We start from the raw sequence: 20,391 nt of genomic DNA, 5'->3' as shown, positions 1-20,391 counted from the left end.
TCTCACTTCTTTTCTTATTAGTTTGAATAAATATACTATACCAAATTACAATTTTACTGCAAATTTTGTCCTTCCATATAGGTGCTCTCCCGCACTATTTCAACACTGCTTTCATAAATATTCACCTTTAATACAAAACCTATAATAACAGGAGATGAAAACAAATATTTGATTTGATCTGCGATTTGTTCTGTTTTTTGTCCTTCTGCTCCTGTTTTCTCTCTCTTGTTTTTTATGTCACCTGATGGCTGCCCTCTCCTGAACCTGGTCCTCCTGGGAGGTTTATCCTGTTTTAAAAAAGGAATTCTTCCTCCCCACCATCACCAGTGCTTTGCTCATAGGACACACAAGGGCAAAATATGGCTTGAGGTTCAGAACTGGCACATGGACCTTCCTAATCAGGCCCCTGATGTCCTAAAACTAAAAACTAAAAAACAAACAAAACAAAAACAAAAAACAGTTAGTATATCTCATGGCGAATGACTGCAATGAGTCCATCCTGCTCGATTTAAACAAGAAGGTGCAATAGTGCAAAAAAGTCAATGTGGCCCTTTGAAAACAAACGCTTCTGATGCTTGTCACAGGAGATTTCTGGTTCTCAAGGATAGTATTATTAATAAATCTTATAACACTTCAGGCTATTTACCTTCAAATGTAAAAGGACCTTGAACTGTGAACTGTTGACACAAATAAATCAAACTGGATTTAATGGAATAAAAGATCAATATTTGATATAAATATGAAGGGCAAACACCATGGCAAGCTACTCCAACTTTACAACAGCAGCACGCTGAGTGATGGAGGGCAAAGTCCACTGCTGTTCTCTGATTTGTGTAACGCAGAGCTCCATCACAGCTAACCAGTTTGCTCTACTATACTCCAAAATAACTCCTAACTGATGTTTTCCTTCCTGAGCTGTGATGGAGGGAGTGCAACATGAACAGCAGGTTTTGTACTGTGCAATCTTTGCTTTAAGTAAACATTAAGTAAATGTAGAGGAAATGACCCCTTTAAGCTCTTTTTGGTAAAGTAGTTGCTATTTGGTTTGACATTTGGTAATTGTTATTTAATTATATAATAATTACAAAAAAAACAATACAAAAACTATGATTGGAATTCATCAACAAGAATCTTAAGATTATACAAATTTGAAATTTACCACAAAAACGGAGCCAAAGCAATTGTAAAACAGTGTGACCACCAGCTGAAAATCATGGCAGAGTTTGGGAAAAATCACCGTTTCCACTCATTAAGCTTCTGCTGTACCTGCGGCTGAGGTGGAGCAGGGCTCACATCGATGGCAGACACCAGCTGGATCCTGACGGCTGGCCTCTGGTACTCTGGGCTGGAGGTGACGGTGCTATAAGCTGGAGGACCGGCTGCTGTTTGCCTCTGAAGGAGCTGCAGGATAGCCTGGATGTCTGCAGTCATCTGGGACTCAAGTCTGATGGCCACAAAACATGAAATAAACTGAAAAGCAGTCCTGAAACTTTTGAATGTGTCCCTGCTGCAACACACCTGAATAAAATGAATAGGTCATTAGCAAGACGCTATAGAAAGTGGTAACCCCTAACTCAGGCATGTCCAAAGTCCGGCCCGCGGGCCAATTGCGGCCCGCGGTCCAGTTTTAATTGGCCCACAAGTAATTTTATAAATAGAATAGAAAATGGCCCGCACTTCAACTTTTGCTTGAGTTTATTGCACTTCTTAGTTTTAACACCAGGGGGAGCTGCTGTTGATCAAGGCAGTTGCTCCACCAAAAAGGACAATCACAGAAGAAATTTACCCCAAGTTACTAAACATGGCAGAACCAAAGAAGCCAAAGGTAGAAAGTGAGTGCAGAAAATTTCAGACACTGTGGGAGAGTGAATATTTCTTCAAATAATTCAAGGGGACGTGTGTCTGTTTGATCTGCACTGAAACTGTAGCAGTTATGAAAGAGTATAATGTACGACGTCATTATGAAACCAAACATCAGGCCTATGCATCCTACACTGGTCCTGAGCGAGAGCAGAAATTAAAGCAAATGCTAGCTCTCCTGCCACGCACTGAAGACTCGTCAGCCAACATTAAACTGCAACTGTCTGATAAAGCTTTGCTTTTGATTTTTACTCCATCGCATGCGATCCGAGCACTGATGCCACAGACGCCGCACAGCTGCTAATTTTTTGCGGGGAGTGGACGAGAGCACGAGCGCTTTAGGTGAGTAAAAAATATATTCCACAATACCCGTGTGTTAATATGCAGGTGCACATGCTTCAAATATCAATAATGCGCATCAAATCTGTCACTACCCTGCTTTTGCGCACCACTTTCTTATATGCTTTTTTCTTGTTAACACACAGAGTACACACCGCTGTGCACAGCGCACGCACAGGCAAAGTCAGCTGATCTCCTCTGATGCAGATCTGCTCCTTGATCAAGTGACATTTGTCTGGATTTTTGGCACGAGTGGCGCACGATCAGCACCGCAGCTGGATGGCCCGATTTACATACCCAGCGCAGCTGATACTACAGAATAATTTACTAAAATTATATGGACTCATGTTATTAAGTCCAGTTCAATCTGTTAATGTTGATAATCGTTTCAAACGAACGTTAACAGGTGTGTTGCTAAGCCTAAGAACTTAAATAACAAGCTTGAAATGTACCTGTCCCATTTTCCCCTTTATTGTTTTTTCTCTGTGCTGTAAATCTTCTGTCTAAGAAGAAATCTGAGGCTGCTGTTCTGAGAATGAGCTACCAAAGCTTTTTCTGAATAAATCAATAAAGATCCATTTATGGAAAGCTGTGATGAAGGCAGTTTTGTCTTTAATTATATTCAACAATATAACACATTTGACCACTTTTAAGTGATTTTTAATACAGTAAAGTTAAGGTTATATACCTAATTTCTAGTAAGTGGCCCAGCCCCTCCTATATTTTTATGTATGTGGCCCTCAGCGAAAAAAGTTTGGACACCCCTGCCCTAACTCTACCTAAGTAAATGTAAATAAATTTAAGTAAATGTAAATGTTTGGAAAAATGTACTTCTAAAAGTACCTTTATTGCACCATGTTCATTCACTCATAAGCTGCTATAACATGAGTCAAATGGTTCTACAGAACTCTCAATCAAGACTGATTTCCATACTGATGACAAACAGGTGATGAGTTCCTGCTTGATAGTTCTGAGTACACTGGTCAAAAACTTTATTTAAATGAGATCCGAACAAATGAACAGCTGTTATCTCTAAAAGAAGTCTTCTGGTTATGGCTACTTGCTGTTGCTGTGACAGCAAGGAAAACCATTAAAGGTTTAGGTCTTGATGCATTCTCAATCATCCAGGAAAGTAAATTCTCTGTGAATGGTACTCATGGCCATTGATCAGTGGTCTTTGATCAGTGGGTTTTGATCAGTGATTGTTGATCAATGGTCATGGTAATTTGCATAATTATGATTAAGGAACTGACCTCACAGTCCATTGTTCCTTCAGTGGGCTGGTTTCAGTCATTATGCAAATGTACTGTTTATAAGATTTGGGGAAACCTGCAGTCAGCTGAGACTGAAGAAGTCACTTGATGACTTCTTGATGAGTGACGAAACGTTTCTCCCACAAAACGCTACGTCCAGATGAACAGAATCAACTTTTGGAGACATTAAAGGTTTAGATAATCATTGCTACACAACATACGGTTACATTCTCACCTTGTTCTCTGAGTGAGACACTATCTCTCCACTCCGTTACATATTCCATATGTGGGGGTTATACCCCATACATATGGAATATGTAACAGAGTGGAGAGATAGTCTTGACATGATAGAGAACTAAAGTACTCTTATTAAACCCCCAACGTCTGCAGTAATAGTATCAGTGTAACAGTAGAACAGTTTACTACCAGGATTTTTAAAAATGTATTTGTGTATATTTCAACTGTTTTGCAGAGCGTAAGTTATGCAGTGTGTGGACTGTTATACAATGAATGTGCAGACAGAAAAAGCATACCACAGTGTAGTGCAGTACCATGGATGGAACACTAGAGGGAGCTTTAAAGCTTCCTTCATTTAGTAAGCACAATCAAGAGTTTCCTGGTAGTATGATCCTGCTCAAATGCAGAGCCTTCAGGAAGATGGGGAATTCTCAAAGGTTTGACCGATCACGTGTAATGTGTGCATGTATTGATGCATTAAAGAGTTCACCAGCAATAAATAAGGAAAGATAATTCAAATATTCTGAGTTGTATTGGTAAATAAGTGCTAAAGATATTGGCTAGTAAGAAGTATAGTAATTCCCTCTAAAATGAAGTGGAAATGTGAAGTAGTAGAAAATGAAGAAGTGCTCCCAGTGCTCAGTTCCCTCACTCTTGTGCCGATTTTGAACCTCAATGTTACTGATTCTGTGATATCTGCACTTAAAGTATGAAATCCTCTATCATTTTTCATTTCTCCTGGAGATCCCTGCATCACCTTATGCACCAAGTTACATCATGAGCCACAGGGTGTTAGATGATGAATCACCTCTTTTCCCCCTGCTTACACACTCCTTTTCTGTCCTTCAGTGTAAAATAAAGAGAGTCAGTAAACACAGCGAGCAAAACAGAAGCTTTCCAGTGCAGACTCGAGCACGTTGGTACTTTGTCAGGTGAGTGGGGGGTTTTTTCACCCAGAGGACAGAGTGGAAGTAAACACTTTGTCTCGGTTCTGCTGTGAGGGTAAATGAGGGTTGGTGGTGCAGTGGCCAAGCCTGCCCATCAACCGAATCAGCATAAATGGCTGAAAGGTGTGATGAGACCAGCATTTCTACCGGGAGGCAGTGAGCAGAATATCGAAGAAACTCAAGTTGTTCCTCCCTTCAATTCATTACTTCATGTGAGATTTGTGAGACAGTTGCTAGCAAATGCCATCTCCTTCAATTGGCAACTTTACTGTGACTTCCACAAACCAAACCTTGTAGGATGACGTCGAAACTCTTTGCAATTTGTCAGTATCTTGTGGGTCTGTGCTATAAATAGACAATCGCTAACTGTCTTCCTCCCCCTCATCTGTATCAGTGCACCAACCCAGAATCACACCAGCTGCTCACATGGTCCGCTCTCTGAATTAACACAGCTGCAGCGGGTGTCTGGCCTAAAATGTTTCTGTAAGTTTTAGCCAATTATAGGCAGAATTATGGGACTCGCATGGCTAGCTCTCAAAGAAGCTAATGAAAAATACAAGCCTATTATAGGAAATTGAGTCAAACATGATCCCGGAGGTGTCTTTAGTAATCCAAAGGTTATGAGCCTGACAAATCCTGAAATAGCATTCCACTGATTTAGCTCCTGTAACATCGACTAGTGATGGTAAATCTGATTGGCCAGTAGTACTGACCAATAGATTAGTTTAAGTTTCAACCAAAACTGTTCAAAATGTGAAAAAAGCCTGAAAGTTTACATATTGGTGCATTTTTCTTTGCTCCTTTACTTAAAAACAGGACATCCGTGATTGGCAGTTGCTCCCCAGAAAAATGATGCATTATAGTTTTTATGGGATTAACTGAGAAAGCTAGCTTTCTGGTATAAAAATGAGCTATGAGTGGTTTTAACAATGCAAAAAAAGTAGAAGAGATCAAAATGCAAGAACAGTTCACATCTCCCTTCTTCAATTTATCTAATAATTTATAATTATTATTATGTTTTGGTTGTGAAATGGTGTAGATCTGTCAGCTACAGAGTATTCAATAACAACCCCGATGCCAGAAAAACTGGGATGTTGTGTACAATGAAAATAAAAGCAATGCAATCATTTGCAGATCTCATATGCTGATATTTCATCCACAATATAACACCAAAAACACATTAAATGTAATTTTAAAAGAAAAATAAGGTCATTTTACATGTCATGGCAGCAACACATCTTAAAAAAAGACCTGTCCTGTTTCCCATGTGTAGAGTCCCCTCTTCTTTTAATAAAAGTCTGTAAACAGGCAGGCAGTTGTTAGACTTTTGGGTGAGGAGTGTTGTCCCATTCTTGTTTGAAACAAAATTCTAGCTGTAACAGTCCTGTTTTGTTTTGGTCACAGACATTGATTGATCAGTAGTCTTCCTGAACCCATCCAGTGATTTTCTGTCCCTTGTGCACAGATTGCTTCAGATTCTCAATATGTTTTGATGATTATGCACTGCAGATAATGAGATATTCAAGCCTTTGCAAAATCAAACATGTGGTTCATACATCAGACTAGAAATTGTAAATGTGGGAACTATGACTGGTAAAACGAGAGAGCTGGCTGATTGGATGTCGGTCCACACTGTTCAAGTGTGGTTTACATAGGAAGAGAAATGGAGAAGGGGGTCACCTTGAAGGAGGAGTATGTGAATAATGTTGTGAAGGTGAAGACGGTTGCAGACAGAATCGTGAGTTTGAACCCAGAAATTTAAGGGGTGATGCTGAATGTTGTCAGTGTCGCAGGTTGAATATGTCAGTTAGAAGAAGGAAATCTAGAGTAAGTTGGATAAAGCAGTAGAGACTGTTCCCATGGGTGAAAGAGTGGTGATTGGAGTTGATGTCAATAGACATGTAGGTGAAAGGAACAGAGGTGATGAGGGCATGTTGGATAGCTATAGTGAGAAAGACAGATGGTAGTGGATTTTGTGAAATGGACAGAAATGGCTGTAAACACAAAGGGAGGGACATAAGGTAACTTAAGAGTGGAGGAAGTTAAACACAGGTGGATTACATCTTATCCAGAAGAGGCATCTGAAATAGGAGATTATCGCTAGTTAGCATCAGACAGTAGTTTATAGGATAACACTGTATATTAAGAAGAGGAAGCAAGTAAAAGTTAAGCTGAGGATGAAAGAATCGTATGCACAGTTCAGGGAGAGATACCTGCTCTGTGTTGTAGGGAAGTGTTACTGATGAGTGGGAAAGTACAGCTGAAGAACACCAAACAGCTGCCAAGAAGCTGTTTGGTGCACTTGGTGGGGAAATGAAGAAGTGCAGGAATGTATTAAAAGAAATAGGCTAGCTAAGAAGAAGTTGAGTAGTCAGAGAGTTGAAGAATGTAGACAGAAGGCTTACAGTGACTTCTATGTGATGCTAGGCACTAATGAAGGAGAAAAGGACTTTTACTGACTGGCTAGGACTTTTACTGACTCCTTTGAGTTAGAAAGGATGTGCAGCATGTTTGGGTGATTAATGATAAATGAAATGAAAAATGAAAAAATAAATAAATAATGTACTTATGCTATATATATATTTTTTATATGTAGATAGTAACATTTTTAGGACAGACACCATGTTCCATTCTGCTCAGCAGACCTTTGCAGGGACATTCAGCTTCAGCTCCAGCATTGACTGATAAACTGGTGTTTTCCTGCTGCTGTTGCTATATCGGCATTTAGAAGTTCACTATTGAGTTTAGCCGCTAAAGTTGCCTGAAGCCTTTGTAGCAACGTAATCCTGAGTGTTGACGATACAAAGAGCATTTGTGGTCTTTTGGTTTGACATGACCAACAAGCTGTTTCAAAACCCTTCCCCTTTGCCCCTGCTCACCTGTTGAGGTGCTGCTGCAGCAAGTCTAGACGTTGCTCCACCTCTCCATAGGTGAGCTCTGTGTCACTGTCATCCTCCCTGGCTGCTGTTTCCTGGCAGTTAGCCGACTCCTCCGCAGCCTCGCTGGGATGCTGATGCACCCACTCGTTAGGGTGGAGCTCTGGAGGGAAAGACATGCGAGCCGAGCACAGATGAATATGCATACACACGCGTGCAAAAGAAATGATCTGTGTTATTAGAATGGTGTCTCAGGGAAAGCATTGTCTGTGCTGTGCCTTCTCATCATTTAGCTTTACTGAGCTCCGAGCAGCTTACCACCTTCTGATTCCTGACATTTATGCTTGAGAGGAAAACACCCATCTGACGCCGGCTTGCATCGCAACCTCAGTGGGATTTTCCTGCCTCTCTTTTGGGTTTCTGCTAGAGATTAAATTGACATTTCCTGTGCATTTCTCTCACCAGGCTGTTTGTAAGAATCAATATCACTCTGCTCTCCAGAAGAAATCCTCTTACAGCTGTAACATCTGAATTATGGGATATTATCAAATCAACACGCTGACACAGATTTCCCATGTCAGTGTGGAATCCTGCTGAGTTTGACTTGGCAGTTAAAATGCAAGAGAGCCCTGTGTGTGTGTTTATACTGAACCAATTTAATGGAGGATTTAAGGTGACTGCATCTTACTACTGTGAGTGCAGGTCAAATGAAGTCAGATGCAGCTGTTTATGAGGAAGCTGCATCTGCATCTGCACTGGAATGCATAGGAGGATTCTGTATCCATTTGCTGCGCCTTTACAGCCGGTACAGTCTTATTAACAACATTCACATTAACAACATGTTTCCAACAGATCCTTCAGTTTGGCCCGAACCTACGGTCACAAGGGGTGTCCCGAGTCAAGTGCTGGTTATAATCCTCTTACATTTTATTACTGAGTTGGTTTTAGGTTTCAACATGACACATAATCCTTTTTGGATTTTTAATAGGAGTGACAATCCTCCCCTCAGGCTTTTTTTACTGGGGTTTTTTTGGAATTCTTGAAAATGAACTTCTAAGTTAATTACTTATTCTGGTGTCAACCTTTACAGGGAAAAAAAAAGCAGATTTACAGGAAACTGTGTATTTGAACAATGTCAGTAATTTCCCAGATGTTTCTTTAGTGTTTTATCCACTTGGTTTTTGTTAGAGAAAACATTTATTTGAATGACAGGAAAGAAATAAAGACTAATCTCTTGTTACTTAATGAAGAGATTAAAAAAAGTCCTCTTTATTTGTAGGAACAAATACATCTGACATCTCTGTCACCTTTGTATTCCTGGTTCTGTGCGTTGTCTCCAGCCTGTGCACTGGAAGCACTGTTCAACCCAAGGCCCAGGGCGTGGTCCTTTACCACCGGGTAGCCCAGCACACCAGAACACAAGGGCCTCTGCTCCTCTTCCTCCTCCCTGCCTTCCTCTTCCTCTTCATCCTCGTCATCCTCTCGTTCCTCAGCAGACTCTCTCCTCTCCTCAGCTGCCGAGGAAGCACAGATCTGCCTCATCTGCTTTGTGTCGCAGTAGGTGACCGCAGTCTCCTTGTTGTCCTGGTTGTGGGAGCCTACGGGCACAAAGTGCAGTCAGGAAACCTGCTGGGGGAACGCTGACTTCCTCTGGGGATGTCGGGGTTGCCTTTGTTATCTCTGACAACAGTAGCACGTGTCTTGCTTTGGGATTAAAGTGAGAACAAACAATGTTAAAGCCCAATCTAGCCTGTTAATGTTGTGCATTATATCATAATGTGTTCCAAATGTGTGTTTACAAGGCAGGCTTGTTCAGCAGTAATGAATGGAATGAATGGAATAAAGCTCCTGTTCACTAAACTGAAGTGAGGTCTAAATCTTCACACCTGATGGATACAGGCAAGATATGCCAGCTGCTAGACTGTGAAACAGACTGTTAGCTACTTTCTCTGTCCTCACTTGTGTTATACTGTGAGGTGGTGACACCGGTGACAGAGGACTCGTAACCATGGTGACCAATTAGATTTGCCTGAATCAAAGCCAAGCCCCTTCGTGCTGCTGTATGAAGGCTCTGTCGTCAAATCCCAAGACTCCTGGCTGTTAGAAGTCAAATGGCAACAGATCCCCCTGTGCGGGCCACTCCTGCTCAAACACACTGAGTGATATTGTCTGGAAGTCACCCTGCCATCAGAAATCAGGGAGTCTGCTGTATTTACCTACATAATACACGGGCGCTGAGGAGCTGTATCAAAGGTGGCTCTGAAAATCAGGGATTACTGCAAGAAGTCCAGCACACTGGACCAGTGTTAATGTTTCAAGAAGCCAACTCAGCACTGATGTGATCACACTTTCAATTTCATGACTTTACAACAGTAAATGAGACATCAAGTGGTCACATTACAGGTTGGCGTGTTAAAGAAACTGTCCACATATCAGCAGATATAATCATGCATTATTACACTATAAACTACTGCAACGAACATGGTTTTTCAGAGAACATTACAGACCAGTTAGCTTGGTTAGCTGAGGTAAACTACATCATTTATATAACTGCTCTGTATGAAAAAGTATCAGATAAAAATAATAAACTGTATTATGGCATTCTGATAACTTTAAAGGACAACAGGGGACTAGAAACAGATTTTATGTCTTAAATTCAATTCAGTTCAATTTATACAGCACCAAATCACAACAACAGTCGCCTCAAGGCGTTTATATTGTAAGGTAGACCCTACAGCAGGCATGTCCAAAGTCCGGCCCGCGGGCCAATTGCGGCCCGCGGTCCAGTTTTAATTGGCCCACAAGTAATTTTATAAATAGAATAGAAAATGGCCCGCACTTCAACTTTTGCTTGAGTTTATTGCACTTCTTAGTTTTAACACCAGGGGGAGCTGCTGTTGATCAAGGCAGTTGCTCCACCAAAAAGGACAATCACAGAAGAAATTTACCCCAAGTTACTAAACATGGCAGAACCAAAGAAGCCAAAGGTAGAAAGTGAGTGCAGAAAATTTCAGACACTGTGGGAGAGTGAATATTTCTTCAAATAATTCAAGGGGACGTGTGTCTGTTTGATCTGCACTGAAACTGTAGCAGTTATGAAAGAGTATAATGTACGACGTCATTATGAAACCAAACATCAGGCCTATGCATCCTACACTGGTCCTGAGCGAGAGCAGAAATTAAAGCAAATGCTAGCTCTCCTGCCACGCACTGAAGACTCGTCAGCCAACATTAAACTGCAACTGTCTGATAAAGCTTTGCTTTTGATTTTTACTCCATCGCATGCGATCCGAGCACTGATGCCACAGACGCCGCACAGCTGCTAATTTTTTGCGGGGAGTGGACGAGAGCACGAGCGCTTTAGGTGAGTAAAAAATATATTCCACAATACCCGTGTGTTAATATGCAGGTGCACATGCTTCAAATATCAATAATGCGCATCAAATCTGTCACTACCCTGCTTTTGCGCACCACTTTCTTATATGCTTTTTTCTTGTTAACACACAGAGTACACACCGCTGTGCACAGCGCACGCACAGGCAAAGTCAGCTGATCTCCTCTGATGCAGATCTGCTCCTTGATCAAGTGACATTTGTCTGGATTTTTGGCACGAGTGGCGCACGATCAGCACCGCAGCTGGATGGCCCGATTTACATACCCAGCGCAGCTGATACTACAGAATAATTTACTAAAATTATATGGACTCATGTTATTAAGTCCAGTTCAATCTGTTAATGTTGATAATCGTTTCAAACGAACGTTAACAGGTGTGTTGCTAAGCCTAAGAACTTAAATAACAAGCTTGAAATGTACCTGTCCCATTTTCCCCTTTATTGTTTTTTCTCTGTGCTGTAAATCTTCTGTCTAAGAAGAAATCTGAGGCTGCTGTTCTGAGAATGAGCTACCAAAGCTTTTTCTGAATAAATCAATAAAGATCCATTTATGGAAAGCTGTGATGAAGGCAGTTTTGTCTTTAATTATATTCAACAATATAACACATTTGACCACTTTTAAGTGATTTTTAATACAGTAAAGTTAAGGTTATATACCTAATTTCTAGTAAGTGGCCCAGCCCCTCCTATATTTTTATGTATGTGGCCCTCAGCGAAAAAAGTTTGGACACCCCTGCCCTACAGTAATACATACAGAGAAAAACCTAACAATCATATGACCCCCTATGAGCAAGCACCTTAGTGGCAGTGGGAAGGAAAAACTCCCTTTAAACAAGAAGAAACCTCCAGCAGAACCAGGCTCAGGGAGGGGCGGCCATCTGCCGTGACCGCCTGGGGTGAGAAATTAAATTAAAAATATTCCACCCCACGTACCAAGTACTAAATGATGATGGAGCATTATATTTTTAAAATCTCTTAGTATCAAATGTTGCCAACAGAGCTCTTCATTCTCATACTGCAGACTTGTTTGTGTATTTTTTTTACAGTCAACTGGGAGGCAGCGCCTTCAGCTACTGGATCTCTTTTCTGTGAAACTAGCTCCCAGTTTGGATTTAAGAGACAGACATGCTCCCTACTTTTCAGATTAAGCTTTAAACTCTTCATTTTCCTACAGGTTATGAGTAAGTCTGGATCTGGATATCCAAACAAGTTATGCTACTATAGGCTCTGCTGGGAGATGCACGAAGCACTCCTCTATTCTCACTCCCCCCATTTTCCCCATTTGTTGTTTGTAGCCTCTCTGTGCTCTTCTTTCCGCTCATCTCTTGCTCCTCACTCCATATACATATGGCTGCACCTCCCTGAGCCTGGTTCGGCCAGAGGCCTCTTCCTGTTAAAATGGTCTGCCAGATTGTTGAGGTTCTCTTTTTGTATATTGTTGCCAGTGACAGTGACAAAAGATGGATTAATTAATGTAGTTTAATGAAATCGTTTAGACTCCTCTGTATTTTTAATTCTGTCATGTCTGAGCTTCAGAAAAGTACAAAGCAAGTCTAGCTTGTCAGTGCTGAGCACTTTCACAATGCATTAGCAGTGCCGCAGCAAATAGGAAGGTTAGAGAATCGCTTTCAGTTTGTATGATTGAGCATGACTGCACAAAGAAACCTAATATAACCCAGCCTAACTGTAAGCAAACATTCTTTATTAAAGTATCTTTTCTGAAAATAAGCTTTTTTTATTTTATAAACCTCCCCTTTTATTAACATTGAGGCTGTCACTGCACTTGGGTCAGCACGCATTCATGAGAAGGGGCTAGGAATGAGGAAGCGAAGCTTTGGCAAGTTAAATGGAGCGTTCACACTGCACAGGCTTCAGTATAACTCAAACACCACCTGGAGGCATCGTTGTGTAGACCTGTTTATTTAAAATACTGTCCTGAGAATCAAAAATGTTTGTAGGGAAAACCCAATTCGCAGCTAAGGTCTCCATGACTTCCTACAGAGTGCACGGTGTGCCAAAAGGCCACTGTGTGATGACTAAATGTTGAATTCTTGAAGATGTTCCACACATCCAAAGCACTGAAAAACACATCACCCAAAATTAATTCTCATCAGCCCTCATGAGTTTCTGACCTGACACAGGGAGGTCACATGCTTTGCTAAGACAGCAGGCAACTCTGATTTGCCTGCTGTCTTCCTTTTAAGGCACAGTTTCCATACTGTTATTTGGTTAAGTGATCAGATTGGATTTGTGTGTCTACATGTCGCCAAGCTATCTGAATGAGTTGCTATGGTAACAGTGTCATAAGTAAGCAGCTCTGCATGTGTACCTTGTCCTTTGCGTCCTGTGTTTTGGGTGACAAAAGACGCTTTGTAAACTTACTTTAGCATCCACACTGACACACTTCTCTAGAAATGTCCAAATTTGGTTTCAATCCATTTGAAAAAAAAAATCTGGAGTCTTTCTGGATACAACATAGATGTGCTAAAAATAGGTCTTAGAAAGGCTTCACACTCTGCTCCACCTAGGCTCAGTGCACAGGTACATGTATAGGAAAATGACTTCATTTGAATGTGAGTCTCTGTGATAGGTACAGGCGTGTGAAACATCAGTCACAGAAAAAAAACAAAATAAAAGCCAAACAGTGAATGTAACGGTGGTTTTGGAGATCATTTCTCTCAAATTATGCTGACAATTCAATACCCAAATTTGGGTCATTTAGTCATAAGATCCATAATTGCAGCTGCTGTTGCTCGGATGAAAGGGTCACTGTTAATTATTAATAAAAGCTACTTTCAGATGCTCCCTTACTCACAAGGGGTCACCTCAGCAGCTCAGTAGCTCCACATTTGATTTGGCAGATTTACATGCTGTGTGTCTCTTTTTTACACAAGTCCAAACAGATCTGTGTCTAAAAACAGTAAAATGAATTTGCAGACTTTAGACTTACAGTTTAAAGTGATTATCAAATTTTATATGTAAAATTTGTGACTAAGTTTTCAGAGGCTGATCAAATGAAAGTAAATTAAAACTGAGAGAATGTTCACATTACTCTGTCATTGATCTGACAATCCCTGGTGAGGAAGGACTAGGACTAGGCAGGAGTACTAGGAAAAATCTGTTTTAACTCAGGCAGGTGCTGTCACCTGCTGAGGCCAGGTGAGTCATGAGGAGAAAGACAAGAGGAACAAAGAGCAACCACCAACAACAACAAACAGGAAACAAGACAAAACAAACACACACACAATCTCCTGGAAGTCCGAGCCTATAGCCGAATAACTAAAAATGGCACCTGATCCAACCCTAACTGGATTTCTGCATTTTAAAGTTGTTCCTAGAGACTTGTTACATGGTCAGAAACGACTTTAAGGTACTACTCCTTATAACTTACCTTGCTGGAGGCCAAGATAATGCTATCCATGGTATGTATCGGTTTTGGCACTATATTTCTAAGGAATATTTAAATGAGGGTGCAGCAGGTTTGAGGTGTTAGCTGGCTGAATAAATGGCACTGCTTAACCAGCACACATGACACAGCATGTGTGCTGGTTATTCAGATGCAAAACAAACAGGGTTTCCCATTTAAAACCACCAACAGTAGTGCTTTTGTGCATCACACTGACCTGTGGAGGATTTCCTTCTGTATGAGACCCGTCTTCGACACTTGGAGTCATCCATGTTAGAATCAGTTGCTTGTGAGTAGGTCACCTATAAAGAGATGATGTATGATCAGACTGAACCAGTGTAAAAAATCAGAACATATACTGACGCACATGAAGTATCTGTGCCACGGGCCTCTGTTGTTTTAGAAGTAAAAATGTTAGAAGCACAAAAATTGTGTTGGTGGCAAAACAACAAGCTTCCTTAACTAAGCAACATAAACTCCTGCTTGTCTTGTTGGAACACCATGTCTCTGCTGTTTTTGTTGTAATCCTAGCAGGCTCTTCTCATGTGTCTCCTCTGCTCTGTGTCCCTCTCTGCTTTCCAGTTCTCTAAATAAATAACCAAAGGTCAACACAAAGTGCACTCCCAGCTCTCTTTTTAAAAGACAAAACTAGCTCATTTGGATTCACACACACATGCTGCTCTCTCACTTAACACGTTATTACAACCTCCTACATCATGTCTTCTGTCTAGCGATTAAAACTCTCTCATTCTTGTCTTCCAGCAAATGAGCGATTACAGAACTTTCTCTAAAGTAGAACTGAATATGAAAGCCTATATCTCTATAATCGGTGGGCCCAGCCTTATTTAAGTTACCTTTGCATTTTCATCACGGAGGTCAAACGTGAGCTCCAGGTTAGTGAAGAAGTGGTCAGCGAATTCTGGATACATGTCCAGCACCTCCAGAATGTCCTCCCTCTGAATGGTTTGCAGGTCACAATAACTCAGCGCCCGCACGTCTGCGCAGGATTTCCCCGGCTTTGCGTACAGGTGTATCATTTCTCCGAAGATGTCATTTTTGCCTAAAGAAGAAACAAGTGGGGAGGTTGACAGAGGAAGTGTCATCTTTCAGCTTATGAAGGACATTTATTTTTGGCAGAAGAAATTAAATTAAAGTTACTGGAGAATATATAGCATATATAACTTATAGATTCAGTGTTTTGCACACTGGGGAACCTCTGCCTAAGGAACTCTCCCTCTGATGCTCTTCTTATACCCAAACATGCTACTGACCTGCAAATTAAGCTAATTAGTTGCAAAATGTTCCTCCACCTGTTTTTCTTAAAATGATAACGATAAAACTTTGTTTCATATTGACTAAAATATGGATTTATGAGATTTCATTGCATTTTTATTTACACTTTGCCTTATTTTTGTGTTGATCTACTTCCCTTGCAGAGAATGTGCTGACTTACATGTGATTGCCCTTGCTTATCCTAACCCTATTGTGTCATGTGCTTTCTCTAGACCTTATTGGCTGTGTGAAAAGAGCCTTTAATGAAAAACAAGCGTATAAAAGGCTCAGCAGGCTACACCTGCCCACAGCTGAGATGAGAGAAAAAGGGAGACCAGATGAGATTTGCTGTGATTAAATCTGGATGCTGTCGATAGCAGAATGCGGCTTCTGTCATCAAGCACTGCATCACACCACGCTGACAACTGCACAAAATTTCTCTACTCTCTTTTCTTCCTCTGTCACTTCACGTTCTTTGTCTTCTATTGCTATTCTTTTCTCTCTGCCCACTCGCTCATCTCTCCCCATTTCTATTGTCATTTGTCTCTATCTGAAAGAAATCGTGCCCTCTTTTTTCCATTAACACATATTCTCTGTTACCCTCATCCCACTATATGTACTCCCCCACTGTGTTCTGTCCTCTCCCTTCATCTTGAGCACGCCTGTGAGGGAGCAGTAATCAGAATTTTCTTTGAAGTTAAAACAACATACCCGATAGGGAGCTCAGCTGCCAGCCTAGCCTTATTATAGCACAACTGAGCCATCTTCATTTAGCTGGCCCACCTGCATCTACACTAATGGAGGTGTACTCAGGCAAGTCTAACCAGACTGGACTGACAGGACTATCAGTCATACTCCTTTGAGGTTCCTTTTAAAGTGTTTTTGAGCTGGCTCATCAACTGGATTCAAATGTTATTCACTAATTAAAAACATTTAGATGTTTGCATACTTGGATGTTGAATTGTTGTCAGCATGTTTTCTGCACTGTGAAAGCTCATGCTGGCTGTAATAGCACTAGAATTCATCAAACCCTCAGACATGAGAGTAAGATTTGAAGAAAAATGTTTTTCTGTTGCTGAAAGCCAATCATAAACAAAACAAAATTATACTTTGGCTCTTTGGTTAAACTTAGACAAGACAAGAAGTTTGACATCCATCTATATAAACCTATAATCAGCAGGTGGTTGATGGAAAAGAGAAAAAGCCACTAACTTAAAGCATACTGTATAGCTGCTGTTAAAGTTAATGTTTATGTCAATGCAATTCATATCTAATGTAAATCTTTAGATGAGTAATGCAGACCCACCCAGGATGGCAACCACAACGTCATCCTTTAGGATTTCAATGGAGCCACGGGAAACAAAGTAGAGTGCTGTAAGTACATCTCCACTGTGAACTAGCGTGTCTCCAGGGGGCGCGTGGGTCGTCTTGAACCTCATGGCCAAGGCCCGAAGGCAGCCCTTGGTGGCTCCGCGAAATGCTTTACAGCCCTGGAGGAGATTCTTGTTGAGGTGGAGGCAGATATCCGCCTGTAGGCACTCTGGAAAACCCTTCAGGACCTGAGTCAAAGCACACATGTGTATGGTCAGACGTATTAAGGAAGTATATTATGTAAGCTGTGATGGTTCTTTTTTCTTATGTTTTATGACTTTGGGTTTGGGGTGAAGCTGCAGGTCGAATTGACTTGATTTCCAGAGAAATTTGATACAGTTGCCACTTGTGTTCTTTCCTTCTTCTCAAAACCTACAAAATCCTGCAGTAGAAATAGTCTGCAATGTCTTTTTACTGTTTTAGTGAGCCTCTGAGGAGCTTAAAATAAGGGGTAAACAGAACATTTAGAGACTTTAAAGCTGTAGATAAATGAAATCACAAAGTCAAAACACAGATTTGACATTTAAGTCTTCTCTCTGTTTCTTTATGTACTCAAATAATGAGAATCCTCTAAGAATACTAACCTCAGTAACGCCCATTAAAATTTTTTTCAATACTCTGACCCTTTGCTTGTCGTTAAAGGATAAAAAACAAATACCAATAAAAAATACTGAACCGATAAAATGTGAAGCATTCCTACACATTTACCATTACAATTAGCATTTCTAGTGACATCACATTCAACTTTTGTTAAAAGGGAGTTTTTCTCTTCCACAGTCACCAGGTGTTTGATTAAAACACTGTTGGGGTTTTTCTCTACGATTGTACAGTCTTTACCATACAGTAAAACGTGACCTGAGGTGATTGTTGTTGAACTGAAATTAAAACTTATTTCGCACTTACCGTTTAGAGACAAAAAAAAACAGTGACCACTGACAAAAAACTAAAAATCCCAGGACAACGTGAACTGACTGTTAATAAGGGTATATTTTCATAGACTAAAAGGCTTGAAAATGAACTTCGAGTTCATTGGACATCACAAAGGCATTTCTTCTTTTTGTCATTTAAGCAATGACACAAGCACAGCAAAAGAAATGTTGCCTGAACAGGATTTCTGGCTCTGACATGCTTTTTGTGGCTCGCAACAAAAACTGATTAGTACATTTGGAAAGGAAAGATTGAACAACATTTGGCAAGCGCAGGTGCCGCCGCTGAGCATGCAGCCAAGCCTCCCACAGTGGGAGGGAAACCTGGCAGTGCCCAGCGAGGCTGTGCCCACTCTCACAGGCATGATTCACTCACTCTCTCTGGTACCAGATGAATATCATGGGGTTGTGTTTGAATACACAGATTTCATGCAAAAGGAACTTCAAGACAGGCCACATGCAAGTCTACCAATGATAGACGATTACTGGGGCCTGCGAGAAACATTAAGAATTACGTGCGTGTTCCTTAATAAAGGCATGCACAAGTCAATAATAAATACGTGGTATGGTTTCACCACAGTTGTGTACCAAATAACTATATGTCCATATATGCACAGTAAATTGTGTAACACCCTGATGAGCGGAACATGTCCACCAATTACATGCATGTCTGGGGCACTAATAAAACCTTGACACGGTGTATTTGATGGTCTCATGGAGAAATTAACAAAGCATTACACTACTAATGTCAGACACAGCTAGATGAAGCTCTAAGACTGAGGAGCATCCGTATAAACATTGTGTTAGCACATGTACCTCCTGCTCTTACCAGAGTGGTGGGGTCATTCCATTTGACATGAGGCAGACATGGAAAAGACAAACTTATATAAGTACCATGAACAGTTCATGATGACAAAAGCCTGAGTTACTGTATGCACACACAGTAACAGTGGCTTTCATTCACTTGGTTATGGCTAAACATTGCACAGGATAATGAAAGCATTGCACTATGCCAATGACATAGCAAGATAGGTTCACGCTGATGTGGTAAGAGTGTTTTTCAGAACAGGATAGTTTAAACTCAGCAGAAATGGTGTTCAAAACTTCAAACTCACAGAAATGAAATTGAAAAAGGGGGCGAAGAAGCAGCAGAGAGAAAAACTCAACAGCAATCCCAGTTTTGTTATAGTTCCATACCAGCGCAAACACCATCCCTCTCGTACCATATTCATGTCGATGCCGTTAGTGTATGTCCAAGCGTGTTGGAAGTACTCCTCCAGCCTCTGCCTCAGTGGGTTTGGGATCTGGTGGAAGCGGATGAATTCTTTGACCCGCAGCATCTGGAGGTGATACCTGGCTGTACCTGAATACAACCTCTGGATGATGGCGGACACATTTCCAAAGATGCTGGCGTACATTAGAGCTGGGAGAGAAGCCACAGAGGTGACCGTTGAGTACAGATGGGTTCATCTCTTCATTTACATAACACCTACCTTGGGAGTTGCTGCTACTGCCAGAAATGCACAAACTGACGTCCTGTATGTGGACTGTGAATCCTTTACGTTCCAATTATGCTATATCAGTGCATTTATTTATATTAAAAAAATACATTGGATCTTTCATGTAAAATGAAAACATTACTAGTTTCAGTGTTTGTCTGTCTTCCTAACTGTCTGTATGTGCTGTCATTCAGTTATCACTCACATCCAATGAGCATAACACAGATGGAAAAGATCTTCTCAGAGTTGGTGTTGGGGGAAACGTTCCCAAAGCCCACGCTGGTCAGACTGCTGAAGGTGAAGTAGAGTGCTGTGACATACTTATCTTTGATGGAAGGACCTGAGCTTGGGTCACTGTAGTTGTATTTTTTCCCTGTAAAAATGCAACATAATCATTTTTCTATCCTTCTTTTAAATTCAGCTTTAAAATAGAGAACTGAGGGAAGGAACTATCATCAACAGACATTACCTATTGACACCCCCAGGTTGTCCAGCCAGCCAATTTTATGTTCCAGGTAAGGCTTCTCCACATTTCCAATTGCGTACCAGATGCAGGCCAACCAGTGTGCAATGAGGGCAAAGATGCACATGAGCAGCATTAGGACAGCAGCACCATACTCTGAGTAACGGTCCAGCTTACGGGCCACTCGTACAAGCCGTAGGAGACGGGCCGTCTTTAGCAGACCGATCAGAGTGGTAGTCTGGAAAACAGAGGAGTGCACACTCACTTAAATCTACGTGTTTTAAATACTCTATGTTTGGATATGTAAATGGTACAATGTGCAATGTCGCATCTTTGCAAGCAAAGTAAACTCATTGTTTATCTTCCCTTTGTTTAGGGTTGGGGTCATGAGAATGTTCGGCTTATTATTACCCACTCAAAAACATATGGTGTAGCTTTTTGCAACATACAGTATTAGATCATTCCTGCTGGTATAAACAAATCTTTCAAGGTCTCAGGATCCCTTGGTGTCAGCACAACTTCCCTGGCTCTAGCTCTACAAATCATAAAA

At 41.0% G+C, this 20,391-nt stretch overlaps 1 protein-coding gene across 5 annotated transcripts in view; it reads right to left on the bottom strand.

Moving 5' to 3' along the window:
* The window catches only part of LOC100704753 (potassium voltage-gated channel subfamily H member 7), an 82,952-nt gene that overhangs the window by 6,084 nt on the left and 56,477 nt on the right, over positions 1-20,391 (bottom strand). For 2 of the 5 annotated variants that reach the window (XM_019351259.2, XM_019351261.2), the window contains 9 exons: positions 19,848-20,079; positions 19,584-19,751; positions 19,103-19,302; positions 16,889-17,141; positions 15,165-15,370; positions 14,528-14,612; positions 8,820-9,110; positions 7,516-7,675; positions 1,267-1,444 (listed from right to left, as the gene is read on the bottom strand). In XM_019351259.2, coding sequence (XP_019206804.1) covers positions 1,267-1,444; positions 7,516-7,675; positions 8,820-9,110; positions 14,528-14,612; positions 15,165-15,370; positions 16,889-17,141; positions 19,103-19,302; positions 19,584-19,751; positions 19,848-20,079 — 1,773 coding nt within the window. Of the gene's footprint in view, positions 1-1,266; positions 1,445-7,515; positions 7,676-8,819; positions 9,217-14,527; positions 14,613-15,164; positions 15,371-16,888; positions 17,144-19,101; positions 19,303-19,583; positions 19,752-19,847; positions 20,080-20,391 lie in introns of those variants that run through there. The other 3 variants (XM_019351260.2, XM_025902929.1, XM_025902930.1) reach the window with 3 other exon arrangements.

This window comes from Oreochromis niloticus, linkage group LG23 (genome assembly GCF_001858045.2).
Source record: "Oreochromis niloticus isolate F11D_XX linkage group LG23, O_niloticus_UMD_NMBU, whole genome shotgun sequence".
NCBI lineage: Eukaryota > Metazoa > Chordata > Actinopteri > Cichliformes > Cichlidae > Oreochromis > Oreochromis niloticus.
The sequence above is the reverse complement of the archived record's forward strand: the minus strand, read 5'-3'. Positions and strand labels throughout refer to the sequence as shown.